The sequence below is a fragment of the Hypomesus transpacificus genome, chromosome 13, assembly GCF_021917145.1.
Source record: "Hypomesus transpacificus isolate Combined female chromosome 13, fHypTra1, whole genome shotgun sequence".
In the NCBI taxonomy this organism is placed as follows: Eukaryota; Metazoa; Chordata; class Actinopteri; order Osmeriformes; family Osmeridae; genus Hypomesus; species Hypomesus transpacificus.
The window spans coordinates 5,505,220-5,525,309 of NC_061072.1; the positions used below are offsets into that span (position 1 = coordinate 5,505,220).

The 20,090-nt window shown below is 41.9% G+C and overlaps 1 protein-coding gene across 2 annotated transcripts; it reads left to right on the forward strand.

Moving 5' to 3' along the window:
• Nucleotides 1-794: 794 nt before the first annotated feature.
• On the forward strand, nucleotides 795-16,664 carry rnf157 (ring finger protein 157). Of its 2 annotated transcripts, XM_047032766.1 has the most exons (19): nucleotides 796-1,358; nucleotides 3,494-3,612; nucleotides 6,623-6,711; nucleotides 6,863-7,012; nucleotides 7,174-7,291; nucleotides 7,375-7,441; nucleotides 7,527-7,570; nucleotides 7,714-7,761; nucleotides 7,876-7,947; nucleotides 8,084-8,243; nucleotides 8,349-8,452; nucleotides 8,672-8,901; nucleotides 9,053-9,167; nucleotides 9,258-9,366; nucleotides 9,485-9,699; nucleotides 10,192-10,257; nucleotides 11,106-11,154; nucleotides 12,301-12,411; nucleotides 15,348-16,664. In XM_047032766.1, the coding sequence occupies exons 1-19, from the start codon at nucleotides 1,271-1,273 to the stop codon at nucleotides 15,500-15,502; spliced, it is 2,109 nt and encodes a 702-aa protein (XP_046888722.1). In that variant the 5' UTR covers nucleotides 796-1,270; the 3' UTR covers nucleotides 15,503-16,664. The 2 variants fall into 2 exon arrangements, with proteins under 2 accessions (XP_046888723.1, XP_046888722.1); XM_047032767.1 differs by lacking the exons at nucleotides 12,301-12,411; nucleotides 15,348-16,664 and adding an exon at nucleotides 11,666-12,261 and having other exon boundaries at nucleotides 795-1,358.
• Nucleotides 16,665-20,090: the final 3,426 nt, after the last annotated feature.

Sequence of the window (20,090 nt, forward strand, 5' to 3'; positions counted from 1 at the left end):
GTATAGTCGTTTATTTATTGCTATCTGTATATTTAGGAAGTTCACTTATCTAAGCTCAGCATAGATGTAAATTTGTTCTGTGTACTTATATGTTATGTTATGCCAAGTACTTGCGTTGTCTTGTCTTAAGAATTTCAGTGCCCAGTCTAACCTTGTGTTGCTCTGTGCACCTGACAAATAAAAGACTTGAACTTGAACTTGAACTGTTCCGAGTCTGTTTACCTACTACACTTTAGTATCATTTAGTTATTAACTGTGTAAGTCTGGCATTTGATTTGTAGCTGTATGCAGGGGAGCCGTATAGGGAGGAAAAGGTAGGACGATTCTAAGGGCCCCTGACTGACAGGGGCCCAAAAAAATAGAAAAACTAATAGAAATGATCAAATAATATAAATGTATATGTTCTTTTTCATGGGGCCCAAAATTCCTGGCAGCGCCCCTGGCTGTATGAGTAGGCTATTCTAGACTAAAGCAATAGGCTACTTTATAAAGTCATGCATTGGTGTATGCCAGTAAGTCAAATGTTTATTATGAAGTGCCTGTGGCTCAATCTACATTCGAATACCAGAATGGTGTCACTGTTAGATTATGGGCAAAGAATGTGTTCTGATTAGAGACATATGGGTATTTTCAATAAGCGTTATTATTCGGTAAAACATTATCTGGTTGATGCTGCACTGCAATGCAGTGAACTGTCCCCACACTAGGGGAAGGTCACGTTGTAGCGAGCTACGAGCTGCTGTAGAGAGTCTATGGATAGTAGCCTCTACTGCGCAAAACCTGTAGTCCGGATTTGTGCCTGACGTCATGGGTCGCCATTAGAATCGTTCTTTGACAGGGCACAGAGTTAGAGGAAAAACCGATAGCTCTCAGCATCCACTGTGCTGTTGTCGAATTGGAGAGGTAGCGAAAGATATCAGTACACCGACACGTCATACTCTTAGGAAGACCCTTTCAAAATTAGATTAAAGCCACCGAAACGCACATAATTGGAGTGATAGCTGCGTCGCTAAAATGAGAAATCTTTGTTTTTAACGGGACTTTTCTTTCATGCTTCTAAATAAGCAATCGAAGTCAGTCCGGGGCTTTGGATAAGCAACAAGAACAACAACTAATCCTTGGGACGTGCACAACACACGATCGACACAAGCAGAACTAAGGATTAAGACACAAATAATGGAAACAACAGGACGAACTCTTAGGGAATAGAGCGTTTAAATAGCATTGCGAATGTGTAGTGTTATGTATATGATTAGTTCTTTGACTGGAAATGGGAGCATTGACAAGTAGACAAAATGCAGGCGTGGAGGAGGTGGATATTCCGTCCAATTCGGTATACCGTTATCCACCGAAAACTGGTAAGTGCTGGTAACTGTATCCTATCAGTAAATCATTAGGCTACATCTGGCACCAGGACGAAAATTATAGATTTGTGAAAAGGACTAAATACGCATACGCCGAAACGCAACGTAAATGGAGACGCAAACCTATTGGGAAAAATAAGCTGTCTTGAACAGGCTGTGGCAAAAGACTACAACATATTGACTCGATCAGACGGTTCAGCAATGGCTTTAGAGGTATTTATTGTACCAGGCCAGTGGCACCAGTGTGGCCTACACAAATGTTTACTTTCTAAATCAGTGGTGCATTTCGGTTTAGTAGTGTTGCTGGAAGCTAGGTCTCTGCAACAAATAAGTAAGGGAATACATTTTCGTAGATCAGTGGAGTGTGTTGTGGCCTAGGTGAAATTAAAGACAGAGAGCTAGACCTGTTGGGGGGTTTCTTCCTCAAATAAAAAATCTATGCATATGAAAATCACATAAAGAGTATTAATGTGTGCCATTTAAATATTGAATGTATTTCAGTATGTCTAGATAAAAATCACTTAGACAAAAGTTTCTGTTAGGTTTCTACCCACACCAGATGGCCACAGAAAAAGAAAGCCTTTTGTTTTTGGGGTGTGATTACACACTATACACTATAGCCTGTGTGTAAAGGTGTGCTTTGCAAATGAACAGTTGTTCGACAAGAGCGAGACAAGGAACAATAATTCAAAATACAGTTTGAAAGGGGTGACTATTAATAATCCAGTTATATTTTTGGACCTGAAGTAGATACAGGAACACATCATTGTGATACAGGGTATCAGTCAATCACAGTGATTCGGAGGCTCAGTCTCCTCTAATGTGACATTCAATAGGAATGTTGCCATTACCATTGTCATGGCCGTATCCATGCATTGTTGACTAGTGGCCTACCAAAAGAAGGTAGCAGGCTTTAGGGATGGCAGAGGCAACTCTGCCTTCCTTGGAGTCTTCTTTATAGGTGGTGTAGCTGTTGGACCGTGTTGCCAAGGAATATATTAGAGGTTAGATACTATTCTCTCGAAATATAACCTCATTTACAGATATTGTATTTTAGTAAAAATATTAGATTTTAGTTGTCACAGTGGTCACAAAAATGAATTTTGGGATACCCAGTATATTTACAGCTAGTCAACTAGTGTCAGACCTATTCATACCTAACGTATAACTGAGTTGAATTGCAAAACTTCACTCATCAGACCCACCCCATACCATCAGCTTGCTAACTTTGCGGCAGTGTAGCTGGCTCAAGTGGTGTCAATGAAAGGTTGTTGTTGCTTGCTTGAGTAAGAGGACCCTGGTTAAAAACCCATTGTGGTACTGAATGTTCATACTGTACCCATCCATCATACAATTGTGTTGCATTTTGTCATCACAGAAAGTCTGAATTGAATGATCTAATTTCACAATCCTCCATACTCCTTGTTTATTTGTGCTGTGTGAAGTCTTCAGTGTGCTTGCTTGGTTTAGATGGTCACGCAAAAGCTGGCATGTGTTTTATCTTTGTTAACCGTATGTGCTTGCAGCTGCCACTAATCAGCCATTGTTAACTCATGGCCATATTAGAGAGTGAATGAAGTAAAACTAGTTTGTTTCATGGCCTCTGAAGCAGTCAGAGGTCTCAGGCCTCCTGGGATCTGGTGTCATAGTGGGCTGATGACGAGCCAGCCACTCGTTTGACACTTTCCTTAGCGTTACTCAGCACCTTTATGTATGTGGTCTTTGTAACTGCTTATTTTTATTTATTTATTAGTGTTCATATTAGGCTCATAAATTATATGTATTAGCTTAATGTATTTTAATTATTCTGTATGTCATAGGTACTAAGAAAAACTGCTCAATAATTGTAGAGAATTTCCATCTGTATCAAAATCTTAGGATGTTTAAAAAGTAATACAGTGAGAGTAAAATAAGTATATGAAGCATCCAAATCAGCCTAGTAGAGAATAGTTTTGCTTGTCCTCAGTTGCAGTTGTAGATTCATTGAAATTGGCTCAGATGTGGGTCTTTGTTTAGACCCTTACCCAGGTCAACAAGCATCATTAGCTAGTCTTGAGCCAGTGGATCTGATTTTGTGATTAGTATTGTTGGAATGTCCTGATAAACAGTTTCTGTTCTTATCTCCACAGGAAGTTACTTTGCTAGCCATTTCATCATGGGTGGAGAGAAGTTTGACTCCACTCACCCTGAGGGTTACCTCTTTGGGGAGAATACAGACCTCAACTTCCTGGGGACTCGACCAGTGGCAGTAGGTATTCTCAGGCTGGAATAGAACAGCTACAACAGGCTTTGAGTGAAACAATATAAATACCTTCCCTAACCCATAACCCTCATTCATCAGGGTGTAATTAATTAACTCGCAAGTTTTCTAGGTGGCTGATCTGGTCAATTATGATCTGACTTAAGTTGATTGGACAGGTGTTTGTGTGTGTTGGTGTAACCTGTGTTACGGTGAAACTCACTCCTCCGGTATATAACAGGCCACCCGCATCAATGAAAAGCTAGCTTTTCTTTGGCGTAGCTGGTAGTGGTTGCACTTGGCAGTCAGAGGTGGCATGTTCGAGACCAGGCAGGGATGAACAAATGGTCCATAAAGCCACCAGGACGGAGCAAGACCACGTCTGTTACACCCCCGTTACATTGGCAGAATAATCACATATCAAAAGTGACCCGTCCCGGAGAGAGCAGAGGGGAAATAAAACAAAAGAATGTAAACTAGATATACAAATATTCACTCAGCAGACACTTTTATCCAAAGCAACAACACAAAATGCATATACTAAGTCAATTAAAGCTTAAAAATAATGTTTTTTTAGCAATTATTATTACTACCGTTATTTTTTTAGTTGTTATGACCAACTCCTCCCTTTAAATCTAAAAAGTATGGCCCTTTGATACTCACTCTGTAAATATCCTGCCACATACAAACTATTACATACAGTACATCTGTGGGGAAGTAAGTTACACACAACTACTAAATCAGTAACTTGGATTGGTACAGTATGACATTGAAGGACTCTCCATGGGTAATATAGGTGGCTGTGGTCCAGTCAACCAGCCAGCTAACATGCACTACTACCTAGCTAGTTAGCTAGATAATCTAGTTAGAACCAAGTTTGCTTTGGTTTACCAGTATATATGTTCTTCTTATTGTCTTCTTATTTTATGAGAATTTAACATAACATCAACTGAATTTAAGCTTGTTTGTAGACTACTTGCATTTCATTGTATTCTTTTTTTAAAAGTAACTAATGATACACCTGAAAATGTTTCTCACGTGAGTGGAGTTATGTTTAAATTCATTGAGGAAGGGTAGGTAACCGCTGTTAAGGGCTTGTAGTAGTGTAGTCAGCTTTTGTGCTAAAGCAGAATCATGCTGAGGGCGTCTTGTCCCATAAACAACCACTTTTAAATCATGTCTCTTATTGCTGTTGACACTGAGATGAAGTGGGCTGAATGTGAAGGTTTTTGTAACCTTCCACGGTAACCAGAAAGCTCTGATGTGTGTCTGTGAGGCTGTATTATTATCCCCCACCATTATGTAATTCATGTCAGACTAAGCAGATGGTAGTGCCAAGTCACAGACCAACCACAAATCTTGCTTTCTCTCTGATAGCTTTCCATAAGAGATTAGCCCATGTGTGCACTGTGTGTACTTTTATTACATGCTTGATAAATGTTGTCATTTGTCATTATTTCATAACAAAAAATGTAAAATTTAATAGGAATTTAAATTTCTACATTTACCATATTACACAATTTCTGGTTTTCCATATATATGGGCAGATACCACGTCCTACTGGCTTGCTTGTGTGTCTTTGCATACATTTTATTTTGTTGTGGGGAAACATCTTAGTTTTCTTTCAGTTTACATATATTATTGTTATTTTTCTAATATTCAGACGTGCTTTTTGCCATAGCAAAAATGATTGGAACATGCAAAAATTTATTCCCGGCTACGCTAAATGACATTGTCCTTTGGCAAGGCACTTCACCCTACTTGCCTCTGGGGAATGTCCCTGTACTTACTGTAAGTCGCTCTGGATAAGAGCGTCTGCTAAATGACTAAATGTAAAATGTAAAGATCATATATGAAGCTAAAAGCTTCAACTGAGCTAGGGGCATTACTTTGACCCAGTCCGGGTCAAAATTGGTGCATGATTCAATATATCTAGATGATAACTGACACTGGTGAACAGTACAGAACTGAAAGGTGAGTTTGATGGCTCCTCTGTCGGCCTAAGAAGTGGTTATACTAACCTCACTGACCTCAACCGATGGACCCTACAATAATTTTTCTGTCTGTCAGGCTATTCTGTTTGGGGCAATACTTTAAACTATAGGCAACTATAGTACCATTTCAGTTTCAGAAAGATGAAATTGAATGAAACCGATTATACCAAAGCTGCTTCAATGTTTTTGGTGTGTTTGTGTCTACAGTCACCTTTGTCTCAACTTTGGTGTCTTGATAAGTGTATTGACCAGCAATGCTGCGTATTGATACAGTGGCTGACCACTGGAATTACAGAGGCATATTGTATCTGCAAGGGAGTGGGGAGTGAGTGAGTGCAATTCTCATTCCTGGCCCACATTATGCACTCGTCTGGTTGGTTTCTTAAAAACAGTGTGTCCAAACTGTAGTCTTTGTCTGGGGGGGGGGGGGGTTTGCTCTTGGAGAAACAGCTCTGGTGTTTTTTTCACTGTAGACAAACTCAAAGAACGAAAGGTGAAATAGTTTAAACATTACCTTCTCATCAACCCAGAACTGATTTTGTGGAATTATACTGTATCTAAATAATTATTAAATATATCACAAAGGGTTGGCATTGGACTCAACAGATCAGCTAATCATGTTTGCTACATTGTCTTATAAGATATGAGACATTGTTCCTACTGGAAGCAGCTCTTAAGCATCTTCTTGTGGGTTTGTGGTTTACAGTAAAAGCCCAGATCTTTGAATACTGCTCCATTTTCTAAAACACATGTATACACACACACACACACACTTATGCTATATTCCCCGGTCCAGGTCCAGATGAGAGCTAGTACTGTGGAGGTATGGGGGAACCACACCCTCCCACACACTGTCGATTCACCCTGCATCTGCTCACACACACGTTCAACAACCAACCAGGCCTAAAACTAAGGGAAAAGAAAAGGCCCTCTGTAAAGTTGAAAAATGTTCTGCACAACCCTGGGGTACTTGTACCACCGCTTGAGCAACAGTAAACCTACAGTACCAACTCTTACTTTTGCAGTTCCCCTATGCTGCTCCACCCCCTCAAGAACCAGTGAAGACGCTCCGAAGCCTCATAAATATCCGCAAAGACACACTGCGACTTGTAAGGTTAGTATTTTGCTTCATAGAAATATCTTACTGCCAATAAAATGTAATGTATTTACACTACTTTGCTAATGCATTGTAGCATAATATATAATTATCAGGCTTTATATGTTCCACTAAAGTCTGTCTGTCTCTCTCTCACACACACACACAGGTGCAATGAAGATGTAAAGCTACCTGGTGAGGAGATGGTGGAAAAGAACAGAGCCTGCTACAACATTGAGTTCACGTTTGATGCAGACACACAGGTGGCCATCACCATCTTCTACCAGGCCATAGAGGAGTTCCACAGCGGAGTGCCAGTGTATGTCTGGGACTGACAAATGCATGTTCTTGAACACAACCATGAGCCCCAGTTCTGGGGAATAAATGACTGAGGGAAGCACTGCCAAAGTTTTAGAGGTGTCGTCAGTGTGGTCTTGTGTGTGTGTGTGTATTCTGATGTAATTCTCCCGGTCCGTCTAGTTACCTCCCCCAGGACAGCGCTCTGCAGTCAGAGACGGTGCACTTTAAGAGGGGCGTGAGCCAGCAGTTCTGTCTGCCGTCACACTCCGTCAACCTGTCAGAGTGGGCTGAGGAGGAGGTATAGTAGAGTGTGTCTGCAGCTGTTTCTGTGTCAGTTAACCCACGACTAACCTCCCTTTCCCCTGCCTGCCTCCTCTGTAGCTGCTGTTCGACATGGACAGGGAGATCTTTCCTATGGTGGTGCAGGCAGTAGTAGATGAAGGGGAAGGTGAGTCATACAAACATCTGTTACCTCTAGTCTGACCAAAGTCCTTAATAAAAACACATTAATTAATTCATAATCCCCTTTGTAGATCACTTGGGCCACTCACATGTACTCTTAGCTACTTTTGAGAAGGTAAGGAAAAGTATTTCTTTTTAACTTTATTTCCAGACATTGCATCTGTCTAGTTCTGTGAGTCTAAATTGCATTATTCCAGTAATGGATGTTCAGTAAATCTTGGTTATGTGAAGTGAGTTTAAAAGAGTCCATTGTTACAGCACATGGATGGGAGCTTCTGTATCAAACCTCTAAAGCAGAAACAAGTGGTGAGTACCTACCTACCGATGTATCTACCTGCCTTACAGGTGATATTATTCTACCTCTTGCTCTGCAGACCAGAAGAAAATCTTTATCATTCTCTGAGCCATTTCTTACCTCAGGTTGATGGAGTGAGCTATCTCCTGCAAGAGATCTATGGCATCGAGAACAAATACAACAGCCAAGAGTCCAAGGTGATCCAGTGGTTTTACTGCTAAATTTACACTTCACAGGAAGTCACAACTATGGTTGACAGGAAAAAACTGTTAATACTCCATCTGAATGCATATGAGATGTGCCTGATCCAAACATACATTCGGTGTTTCGCAGGTGGCAGATGATGAAATTAGCGACAACAGTGCAGAATGTGTAGTTTGTTTGTCTGATGTGAGGGACACTCTCATCCTGCCTTGTCGACACCTCTGTCTCTGCAATGCCTGTGCTGACACACTCCGTTACCAGGCCAACTGTTGCCCCATCTGCAGACTGCGTGAGTCACAACAGCTTGTATGTGCAAAAGCATGCCAAAGTCATCTTACACATTGATTTATTGTTGTTAAGTGACTTTTCCTGCACTGTCCATGCGTTTCTCCAGCCTTCAGAGCTCTTCTGCAGATCCGGGCCATGAGGAAGCGTCTGAGTCTGTCTCCGGCCGGGATGAACCCTGTCATCACTTCTCAGACCTCCGACTCAGAGGAGGTAAGACCTCACACACAACACATCTACATACACAGTTACCTACTGTTCTGTGCTGTCCAACACATTGCCTCTCAGAGGACATTACAGTTTTCTAAGTCTACTGTGTAAGGGTGCACACCAAAGACATGTCTTTGTGTTTGGGAGGTCAGAGTAAATCATCACGGTGATGTAAAACAGCGTGTATTTCTTCTACATCTCCTTCTTATCTGTCTCCCTCAGGCGTCGGAGCACATCCCCCCGGGGTATGAAGCAGTGTCTCTCTTGGAGGCTCTGAACGGCCCCCTGAGCACGTCTCCCTCGGTGCCCCCCCTGCAGACCCTGTCTGGGGCTCATGTGTCTGGGCCCCTGCCCCCCTACAGCAGTGAGGCTAACCTACCCCCAGCACGCTCTCTCTCCCCGCCAGACCACTACAACTCCAGCCAACTTAAACTCAAGAAAAGTGGCTCTAAGTAAGTTGGAGGTGCATAGTGGCACACAAACTCTTGATCCACACTTTACAAACATTAAGCCATGCATACGCACATGCACATGAGCATTCTTTTCTTGGAGTATTTGTAGAGAAGGTGTAGTCTCTCACAGCGCAGCATTGTGTTCCACCAGGTCACTCTCTCAGAACTCCTCTGTGCTCCCAGAGGAAGAAGATGAGAAATCATGTAGTGAATCAGAGGTTCAAGCCAGAGCCAGCCGCCGAAAACTAGCTGTGGAACAGCAGGAGGTGTGTGTGTGTGCGTGCAGTATGTGTGTGTGTACAGTATGTGTGTGTACAGTGTGTGTGTGTGTGTCTCACTCTTCTTCTGTGTTTTAGTATGGTGTTACTCCAGAGAGTGAGAACTTGACTCTGTCCTCGTCTGGAGCCATTGATCAGTCGTCCTGTACTGGTACCCCCCTCTCCTCCACCATCACGTCCCCTGAAGGTACACACTAGTTAAACCTGTCTGAACTCTGAAGAGATCCTGCACCAAAATAAGCATCTGAATATTTCCAAGCCTCAGCCTTAGTACCTGCTGCTGTCTCTGTTGCCCTCTCTCCCAGAGCCAGCGAGCAGCAGCTTGGCCCAGTCAGTCATGTCCATGGCCTCCTCTCACTCTCAGCACTCCCACATCAGCACCGACACCATGTCCTCCATGTCTGGATCCTACCTGGCCGGGGTGGAGGGGGAGCAGGAGGGGCCAGAGGGGGGAGAGGCAGAGGGGGAGGAGAACCAGGATACCCCCATGGAGAGCCGGGGGCCCTCACAGCAGGACGGGGTGAGTGCACAAGAAAGGAGGGCTATCTAGTTGAACGTCTTTGACCGAGATTGTACCTTGAGTTTAACCCTAACCTGCACTAAAGAGTTTGGGACAGCAAAATCAAACAATACATAATATAGTATACATATATTACAACACAATATAGGATATGGAAACCTTTTTCCGAGGGCTCCATCTATTAGGCACTCATTGTGGAATGTCTTAAATGTGTGGTCAGTGTGTAGATTGATTGTCTTTTTTTAATCAATTGTAGAATATAAATGTGGGAAAATTATAATAAAAAGTGTATGGGTGAATGCACCCTAAAGCTCTGAGTTGCATTTTGGAAAGATCTGTAGCAGAGCAGCCGTCATTTACTGATACCGCCCCTTTGTATACCAAGTAACCAGTAAATACCAGTAAAATAACTGCCTATTAAAATGTTAATATTTAATGTCAGACAAACAGGTAATTTACAGTAATCTCTCTTTGTATCTCCCTTCATCTCAGGAGATTCCTAATGAACCGAAGGAACAGAACCTTGTGGTGGCTGTGTCGGAAGAGAGAGACTCTGAGGTTACTATACACATATTTCATTAGGCCAGCCAATATCTGCCAGTGGAATTTACTAACACGATTTCACGATGGCAAAAGGCAAATGTTTTAGGCAAAGAAATATTTTTTTTTCTTAATTGTTGACATTGTTTTTATGGGTATAAAATGCACAAAAGAAATTGGGGTTGCTTATCTAATTGGTGGAAATAAATGCTTTGGAGAAGGTGTCATTCCCCATTTCCAAAATTAAGATTTTTCTGAAAATATTAAAGTCCTGTCAGTTTTAATTTACAACCATAAACCATGAAACCATTGAGAAGCCAGCTAAGTTTTGGACCGTTTCCATTACATACATTTAAAAAATCGGATTTAAGAATGGGGTTCACATCCTTGAATACATTTGTAAATCTATCACAGAAAGTAATTGCACTGTGTGGCTGCACCACAGAAAAGATGACAGGTTGTTTTCTTTTTAAATTAATTTTAATCAAGGTTGTGTTCACACTTAGTTCGGTTGACTTGGTCCGGACCAGAATAGAAAATGTTACATTTAGTCAATGTTTGTTTAGCGTTCACACTGGCATTTTAAGATGAACCGCACTAACAGAGCAGTTGAGCCTGAGTTAGTTAAATTGAACCAAACCTGCCAAGTGTGAACACACCCTGATTTCACCACTCGACCCTAACGCTCTAACGGTCCTGCTTACACTGAAAGCCCAGAGCAGGTAGAGCATGGTTTCAAGAAGTGTCTGTAGGGGTAGGATCGTAAATACAGTGGTAAATACATAATGAGTTTAGTTTAAATCCCCAGATTTGTGAATTTATTTCCACACATTGAACAAATTGCTATGTATCTTTCTGTCTCTCAGGGAAATGATGTGACAGAGGAAGATTGTCCTTCCCCGCCTCATGAGCATGGTAACTATGCACAAAAATATCACTGGATCACTTCTTTGCTTTTAACACAACCAGTCAGTGACCACCCTAACAAACCAGTCCTGTGGTATTAGTGAAGGCATATCAGACAAGGCCCTCCAGAGAATGTACCACATTGTATAGCTACTGAAAGGCTAGCTGAAAACAATACCGCCACCTCAATTTACTATAATTGTATTCATACATCTCTTTCCATACTGTACCTTGTCATCTGAGTGTGCCTGATTGCTTGGCTCTTTTGATACTGTATGTCTCTTAGTATGAGTGTGTTTCTGGATGCTTGTAGATGAATTGCGGTTTTCTCATGCTGTGTTTTTGCTTGCAATGTTCTGTATGGGATGCTTCATTGCCTACTGCAGCCTGATTTTACAATATGTACACCATCCACACATTACACTCTGGATGAAGTGCTTCCGTAAGTCTGTGGGTAAGGGGAGTGTGTGTCACATCTCTTTTCTTCATCTCTTTTCTCTCCTGCTCTCCTTTTTTCAAGGTCAGATAGACTGGTGTGGATGCTGACATGATGCCTCTCCATAAGAGTTGTCTATGTCCACAAGGGTTGTGTTACATATGTACGATAGTATGGGAATTGTGTGTGCACATATATGAGAATTGCTGAAGTTGTACACAGATCCTTTCAAGCAAACTGAAATTATGAATAAATGTCAGTAAACCTACAGCAACAATTGATGATGAAATGTAAAGCTTGTTGCAAAGTAAGGTGTCATACAGTGTTTATGTACGATACACTCTAAGCTTGTATGCACAGGAGTGTGTCTGCTTCAGGTCGGCTTGCCAGCTTCCACATGCACTGTGTATACCTGCTGAGCTGCTCTCATTGATTCATTTTAGATCACCATACATATACGTACACACAACAATGCATGCACTTCTGGTCATAACCTGGACATGCTAGAAATGGCACAATTGTGAAAACTGCTTATGACTTAAGCAATTTAAACAAATAAACCCATTTAAAGCCCTTTCCGTAACCTAGCCTTACCCGTAATGTGGTAATGAATGGGTCCTGTGATATAGTACTCCATTCTAGCATTGCCAGTCAGTGACTGCTGACTTCAACCATGCTGGGCCTGGCTGCTCTTGTTTGACTTTTGCCCTCGCTTACAGGTGGGCGGAGCAGGTGTCCAGAGTTCACCAATAACAATCAGGGCGTCGCCCTCTGTGACACGGCCTCTTTGGGGCTGGATAATGAACACGCTCCCGACAGCCATTTCGCCGGTGAGTGGCAACCCACAGAACATGGACCAATGAGAGCTGAGAACTGGGCATGGGCCAAAGGAGGGCGGGGGGGGCAGGGTTGGCTGAAGGGGGATAGGAGGGAGAGAGGAGAAGGAGGGGCAGAACACCGTTTTTATTTATAGTAAAGGTAAGGTTTATCGGAAGATATTGGTGGACTAGAAGGACAGCATGGTTGCTGGTTAGTTTGAGAACACTAGTATCACCTCCACTCTTACACATCTCCCAGGTTGAACAGGTTCAACAGATCAGACATCTTTCTTTTCATCTCTACCCCTTTTTCGTGTCTGTTTTGTCAAGGGTGTCCAGCTGTGGACTCTTCCTCCATATCTGTATGTTAGAGTATGTGAAAATGATTTGATGAGTATGTCTTGGCATGCCACTGTTTGTGCGGTGGGTCTGAGTGTGTCTGTTCAGGGTTCATGTTCAGTGTCTGCCAGCTCCAGGCTGCTTCGCCTCACATCTGCGACTACACCCCTCTTCCTCTCATTACATTTCAGCTTTTCCTCTTCTCCTGCGTGAAAGATGTGTTTATCTGAAAGGTCGGTTGGGTTAATGTGATGAGATTATAGGCTTTACTTATCAAACTTCAAGAGTCAGGTGGCTGAACGGTGAGGGAATCACCGTTCAGCCAGGCTGGTAATCTGAAGGTCGCCAGTTCGATTCCTGGCCGAGCCAAATGACGCTGTGTCCTTGGGCAAGGCACTTCACCCTACTTGCCTCGGGGGGAATGTCCCTGTACTTACTGTAAGTCGCTCTGGAGAAGAGCATCTGCTAAATGTAAACTTGGTTGGCTTCTTATCTGTTAGCTAATCAATTCCCCTATTGTTGCGTTCAACAACGTAAATAATAGAATATAACATTATTAGTGCTTACTTAGAGAAAAAAGTGACAGAACTCAATTGTCAAATCCATCGGACAAAAAAATCCCAGAAGCACCAAGACTAACTTTCTTTCCATGACTAACTGTCTCTCCTTTAATCCCAACCATCACTGTGGATGTTCTAAAGGATTATATTGGTGTGAGCCGTAACTGTGTTCTGCTATCTTTCTGTGTCTATCTCCTTTTCCCACCATTGAGTTTCATTGTCTGTCTCCTCTGAATGTTCTCCTCCTTTCTCTATTCTTTTTCTTGCTTCCTCTGCTCTCTTTTGGATGGACAGAGGAGGATTCATGCCCTGTGCACATTGAGAAATAGGTATGACTCAAGTTGACTGGTACTGGAGATCAGATATAGTACTGAATGGTCATAGCAGAGTATTTATAATAATACATGTCTGTGAAATGTGATCGAATGGCAGCCTTGTTCTGGACTTAATAGAATTATATAAATCACGCAGAAAATATACTTTTTTTATCATTGTAAAAAGGTTTCTTTAATAATAACACTACCATATATATGAGTTATGAAAACATTTTATTTGTAACTCATGGAATGACACAGAAACAACATTTGATAAATGCCATACGGTATCATACAATGCCAAGATGTAGCCCAAGAGGCTACTAGAGTTTCCTAGTTTCTATTAGGCCAGATTAACACTCTTGATTTATAATATTAGTGTAACAAAGTGTCCATACATTTCCCTGAAACTGGGAACATTGTGTTTCATCAAATAAATACCAAACAATTATTGTGAAATACACGATACAAGATATGTCATACACAAGGTGTTTCAGGAGTGGGGTAGTCTTGTACAGATCACAGGAGTCACAGTTTTCCTGATATGTCAGCACTCGCATTATCAATAAAAACTAAAGTGAGAAACAGCAGAAGTAAGACTGCTTGACTGCACCTCCACCGTGTCACAGAAGGTACCATGCTCGTGGAGATTTCCTTTTTTCGTCAAACCTTTTTCAATCGATCTCCCTGGTATTTGTCAATTTTTGTCTTTTGTTCATCTTTACATCATTTAGCAGACACTCTTATCCAGAGCGTGGTATATCTTTATCAATCCATCGTTGCAATACTCTCCTGGCTCTCAGATGTAATTTGTAAACATCCTCTAACTTTGCTGTTATTTGTCGTCCCTCTGATTTACTGCCTGTAGGCAGAGATACACACCTACATTCTGGAGAGGGTTTCTGATATGTTGGGACTTTCTTCACAATAACGCCATACAACCTCTCAAACTTCACAGCATAGTTCAGCCAAATGTAGATAGTACCATCTACTATGTATTATGGCATCCACTGCCTATAATTTACATAAATAAAGTGTAGAATTATGGCAAAATGTGTTAATTCATCAGAAAATAAGACTACATTAGTCTCCATTTAAAAGCATCAGTGGTTTCATTGTGCTTGGTCATGCTATTACCACAGATGAACATGTGGGTGTGCATGCTTGCACTGATTTCCATAACTGTGCAATGTGGTTATGGGCAAGGGGGCACTGTTTTTTGGAAGTGTGCACTCTTATGTAAACACCAACAAGCGCTCGTTCCACATGCCCAGAGGGTGCTGCTCCTGTGTGACATTGCAGCAGAGGGGACCACATCTGGCTTCTGAGGGTGTGAGAAACAGGTCTGGTTCCTGGACTGGGGTTTGAAGTTGTGAAGGAATAAACTTGAGGGATTGCTATGTGTAATGTACAGTACATATTTAGGACAGTGTGGGGATTTGAACCTGCAACCTCTTGATCTACACCTACACCACCAACACATGGTGGCTAGTGAAACCTTAATGTAAAGTGTTGCCCGATCATGAAACCCAACTCTGGTGACTGATAAAAGTGAGATTCTAATGATGGTCACTTGATGAAGTACCCTGGACTACAATTTAAGTGTTATTTTTCTCTCCTTCATCTCCTATATACTGGATGGATTAGTGTTCACACCAGTGCTGATGTAGAACACACGATATGTTATGATTTAATACTACCTCCGTCTCTCCCCCTCTCGTTGTCTCTCTCTCAGGTCGGATGTATCTCGGGGGTTACAGGCCTGTTTTGGAGCCCCTCCCCCACCATGCTTCAACCAGTAATATCAACCTTGAGGAGCAGGAGGCAGAGGCGGGGGACAGCCATAGTCCCCCCAAAAAAGCATCCTGTCGCGGACCACTCATTGTGTAACACACACTAGCGCACACACAGTGAGTTGTAGTGTCTGGCTGATGGGTGCTCAGCCTCAATCCCAAGAATTGAGCCCTTTGTGGACCACTCATTATGTAACACACCCACTCACACTCGCCCATCCATACTCGGCCCCAACTGGTAGGATCTATTAGAAGTGTACCAAAACCACACCACTTCCCAATGGTTATTTGACCCTTTTCAAATTCCTTGTTTGATATATTTATCTGCCCAATACCATATTATTCCAGCATCTCTTTGTGCTTTTGTTTTCTTGGGAATAATTTATCACATGACTCTGTCCAACTACCTGACATTATAACTTTTCGCAAGCTGCTCTCCTTCTTCGTAAGCAAGAACCAATCAACCAACCAATCAGGGACTACTGTGAGCTGCCATGTAGTTTAAATTAGGGTGTCTCTGTTCTGTGTTTAATACCTGTTTAAACACTGAAAACAAGTGACCAATTTAAGCCTACATTCACTGGATGAGACTAGACCAGACATCTCTATAGACCCGGTGAGTCTGGTCCTGGTTAAGCATGCAGTACTCTTGAGGTTTCTACTTCGTATTGTTCTCAGCAGCGATGTGTCCTGTTAAAACCTGCTTTGTATCTGACTTTGGCTATAGTAATAAACTAGATATCATGAAATGGCTGACCTGTTCCATAACAATTAGTGATACTTTACTGAAATGGGGACAAGGAGCCAAGTCTCTCCTAATGTAATAATGGATCATGGAGGGTATGCCTTTAAGTATGCCTTTGAGTCCAAAGGGGGAATACAACAATGTGTTAATCAGTTGTAGTCTAAACATACACCCATGACATTTGAACCGTTGACCCTATCCACCCACTATCCTCCAATATCAGTCCTATTACATCAGTATTATTATAGCTGGACTGAGATGCCACACAACAAACCCATGTTGCATCCATTCACTGTTTATTGGCTACTTACAAAAAAGACATCTACAGTTGTTGAACTGCACTTTTAAAGAACAGCACTCCTGTCTACAATACTTTTTATTTTAAATACACTTCTGCTGTCTAAAAGACAAGGCGACCCACATCCTATGTGAAACATTTATTTTGTATTATTTTAGTGCTTAGTTCACACGTAGATACTTTTCTGTGTTGTTCTGTGGATTTTGTTAAATTAAAAATAAATTATAAATGAATTTTGATGAATACGCACATTCACACATGCACTTCTACACACTAAAAGGGACATTCCAGTGTTTTTGATGGTTAGTCTGATTTCTCACATCTCTCCTGCACACTATACATCATGTCTGATTGTTTGTTAAAGCTTCACATATTTAGTTGTACACTCAGCTGTCGTCTATCTTCCTCGTCTTTAAGTGGAGCATAAACTGCAACGTCTGAGACAACTGCCCGTTTCTAGATTACTACAGAGTAAGTCCACACATTTCCAGTTTATGACAAGTATCAACATTATAACGGCCATTTTTGTCAGCCCCTCAAGCAGTTGCACTAAATTATTAATATTAAATCCTTATTTGCCTGCAGTCAAACATATCAATAGTTTTGGTATGAAGTTAGATGAACTGCTAAATGAACACATCATATGTAGCAATACTTTACAACATAGTAACAACATTATAGTTACAAAAGAACTACTATGTAGTTTCACTTTATTACGGCCCAGAGCAACAAGTTATTATACAAGTGATACTTGGTATGGGAGAGGTGGGCTTTTCAGGGTTAAGTAAATATTAACATTGATCTTGTTTTGGTAATACAGCCTTCAACTGCCTTTTTCAACATCCACTCTCCTCTTACACCCCTCCCCATACTTGGCTATTACACTTTTGCAAAACCTACAGAGCTAACACTTAATACTATTTCATTAGTGATTTATTTATAAAGCTATCATATTATGTTATTTGAAAAATAACAGCTGTTAGCCAAAGTTCTGCACAATAGCGAATAATTAAAACACACACATTAAGACACAAAATACAATCACAGGCAATGCACAAACATCACTGCACCTACGTATGGTCATATGCGACAATGAATACATTAGTTTTAAAAAGGGATCACACAACAGAGGTTATGTACCTACAATTTTAGCATACTAGAGGGATTGCTATGTAGTTACACTACTGCCAGTGCCCATGATGCAGTCAGTGATTAAGATGTCAGTGAAACACACAAATACAGATTCCTTGAACTATAGATAGGGCACAGTGCCTGCAATGGTGTTGGTGTCACACGCAGTGCCCATGATGCAGCCGGTGATGACAGTTCTTCTCAGTGGTTTTGGTACCTATATTTCTCAGATCACAATTGACATTCTCTGTCATTTCTGAAGTACTTGTTCAACCTCCACTTCTATTCTAGTCAAATGACCAATTCTGTGGTACTCTACATTCATACTGAAAGTATATTAACTTCATATTGTCGTTCTGTTAGCTAGCCAGCCCCTTTGAATGCAGCTGAATTTCAGTTGTAATAGCAAATTTGCTTCAAAATAACGAAACTGATTTTCCCTGTTTTCCTTACATTCCTTACACACCCACCTCACAGTACTGGTGCTGGAGATTATCTCACCCACCTCACAGTACTGGTGCTGGAGATCATCTCACCCACCTCACAGTACTGGTGCTGGAGATCATCTCGCCTACCTCACAGTACTGGTGCTGGAGATCATCTCACCCACCTCACAGTACTGGTGCTGGAGATCATCTCGCCTACCTCACAGTACTGGTGCTGGAGATCATCTCACCCACCTCACAGTACTGGTGCTGGAGATCATCTCGCCTACCTCACAGTACTGGTGCTGGAGATCATCTCACCCACCTCACAGTACTGGTGCTGGAGATCATCTCGCCTACCTCACAGTACTGGTGCTGGAGATCATCTCGCCTACCTCACAGTACTGGTGCTGGAGATCATCTCACCCACCTCACAGTACTGGTGCTGGAGATCATCTCACCTACCTCACAGTACTGGTGCTGGAGATCGTCCCACCCACCTCACAGTACTGGTGCTGGAGATCATCTCACCTACCTCACAGTACTGGTGTTGGAGATCGTCCCACACCCACCTCACAGGACTGGTGCTGAAGGTCGTCCTACACCCACCACCGCGATCACATATTACAGAAATTATTTTTAGGGGTGCTATCGGGTGCTGAAGGTCGTCCTACACCCACCACCGCGATCACATATTACAGAAATTATTTTTAGGGGTGCTATCGGGTGCTTTGGTCTTTCTTGGAGATGCTGAGGCACCTGCTAGCCCCTCATTAGCGCCACCCGTGCTCACAGTACTGGTGCTGGAAATTGTCCCACACCCATTCTGTTGCTTGAGGCGTTGCTTCTCCTTTAAACCCTGGCCGTGAGGCGGCTGGGACAGCTGTCCTTGGTGCTGAAAGCACCCGGGAGGACTCGTCACTCTGGGATTGTCACGCCATGTACTTGAAATATGATGCTGTAGTTGCGGAATTACATAATCCATTCATTATATGCAATATTGTTAAGATCCTAATTAGATTAGTATGCACTACTCCTTGGCACTAACCACTAGAATGGTGCATTTGTAGTCCTTTAGAAAAGCATCATCCCTTCTCTTTGAAGAGTGGAGTTTTCAGAAGGCATGACTGGGATGTGTGTGCTCTCCCAGCAGGTGGCCTTCTGTGCTACTCTCAGACGGAGCTCCTAGCTGGCAGTTGTCAACTTGTTGCAGTCATGTATAGATTCTGGCCATCCCGCCAATATATTTGGGATATGTTTTTTGTCATCACACACAACTTGCACAGTTAGTAAGGAAATGGGATAGAAAAATACCATGCAACGTTGTTTTTCATTAGATACACCAGGGTTCTGAATGTAAATGTGTGTGCATTGAGTTGCTAACAAAACTTCAGAAAATGCTGCTCCTTTAGAAACCAGCTGAGGTTTCCCTTATTTTGGGGAATTTATTAAATACGTCAACTTATTCAGGCTTGCTATCACCCTAGATACCATCACCTCATCTAGAAGTTCGCCTCATCTAGTAGCATCAGTGCATCCAGTGGTATAGTAACACAGGTCCACCACCAGTTAAGGGGATGCCGACCCCAAAATGTTGCCAAGCTTACTAACTTAAACCACTGCATATGAACCAAATTGAAGATTACATTTTTATTAAATATAAGAGCAACATGATTCAAGTAAATCTAAGTTGGTTGGTAACTAGAAAAAGATCAAAGAAGATTTTAATTGAATCCTGATTCGTGTTAAATTGAGGTTAAAATTACGGAGCGGTAGAAACAATACATTTCTTGCTCCTGTATTTTATACAATTAAAAAATCATAGTTGATGTAACCCGTCTAATGAGGGGTTGATTACCATTGCCTTACTACACTTGCATGGCACTTATTTAGTACATTAGACTACTGCTTTGGCATTCGCTTTACTCAAAATATTAGACCGAACTGCAAACATCCAGTCAACAAGATGTGTACTGTATTGCTTATGCAAATACACGCTACTACGCGTTTATTTACCCTTTAGCCACCTGCCTCTCTGACAAAGCGCAAGAGTTAACGGAGACTTTAGAGTAGGAAGTGACGCATC

Coding starts and splice junctions, on each gene's coding strand:
- rnf157 (XM_047032766.1), top strand. CDS start 1,271: ATGGGAGCATTGACAAGTAGACAAAATGCAGGCGTGGAGGAGGTGGAT. Junction 8,244..8,348: donor TTGCCCCATCTGCAGACTGC/GTGAGTCACAAC, acceptor GCGTTTCTCCAG/CCTTCAGAGCTCTTCTGCAG. Junction 10,258..11,105: donor CGGAAGAGAGAGACTCTGAG/GTTACTATACAC, acceptor TCTGTCTCTCAG/GGAAATGATGTGACAGAGGA.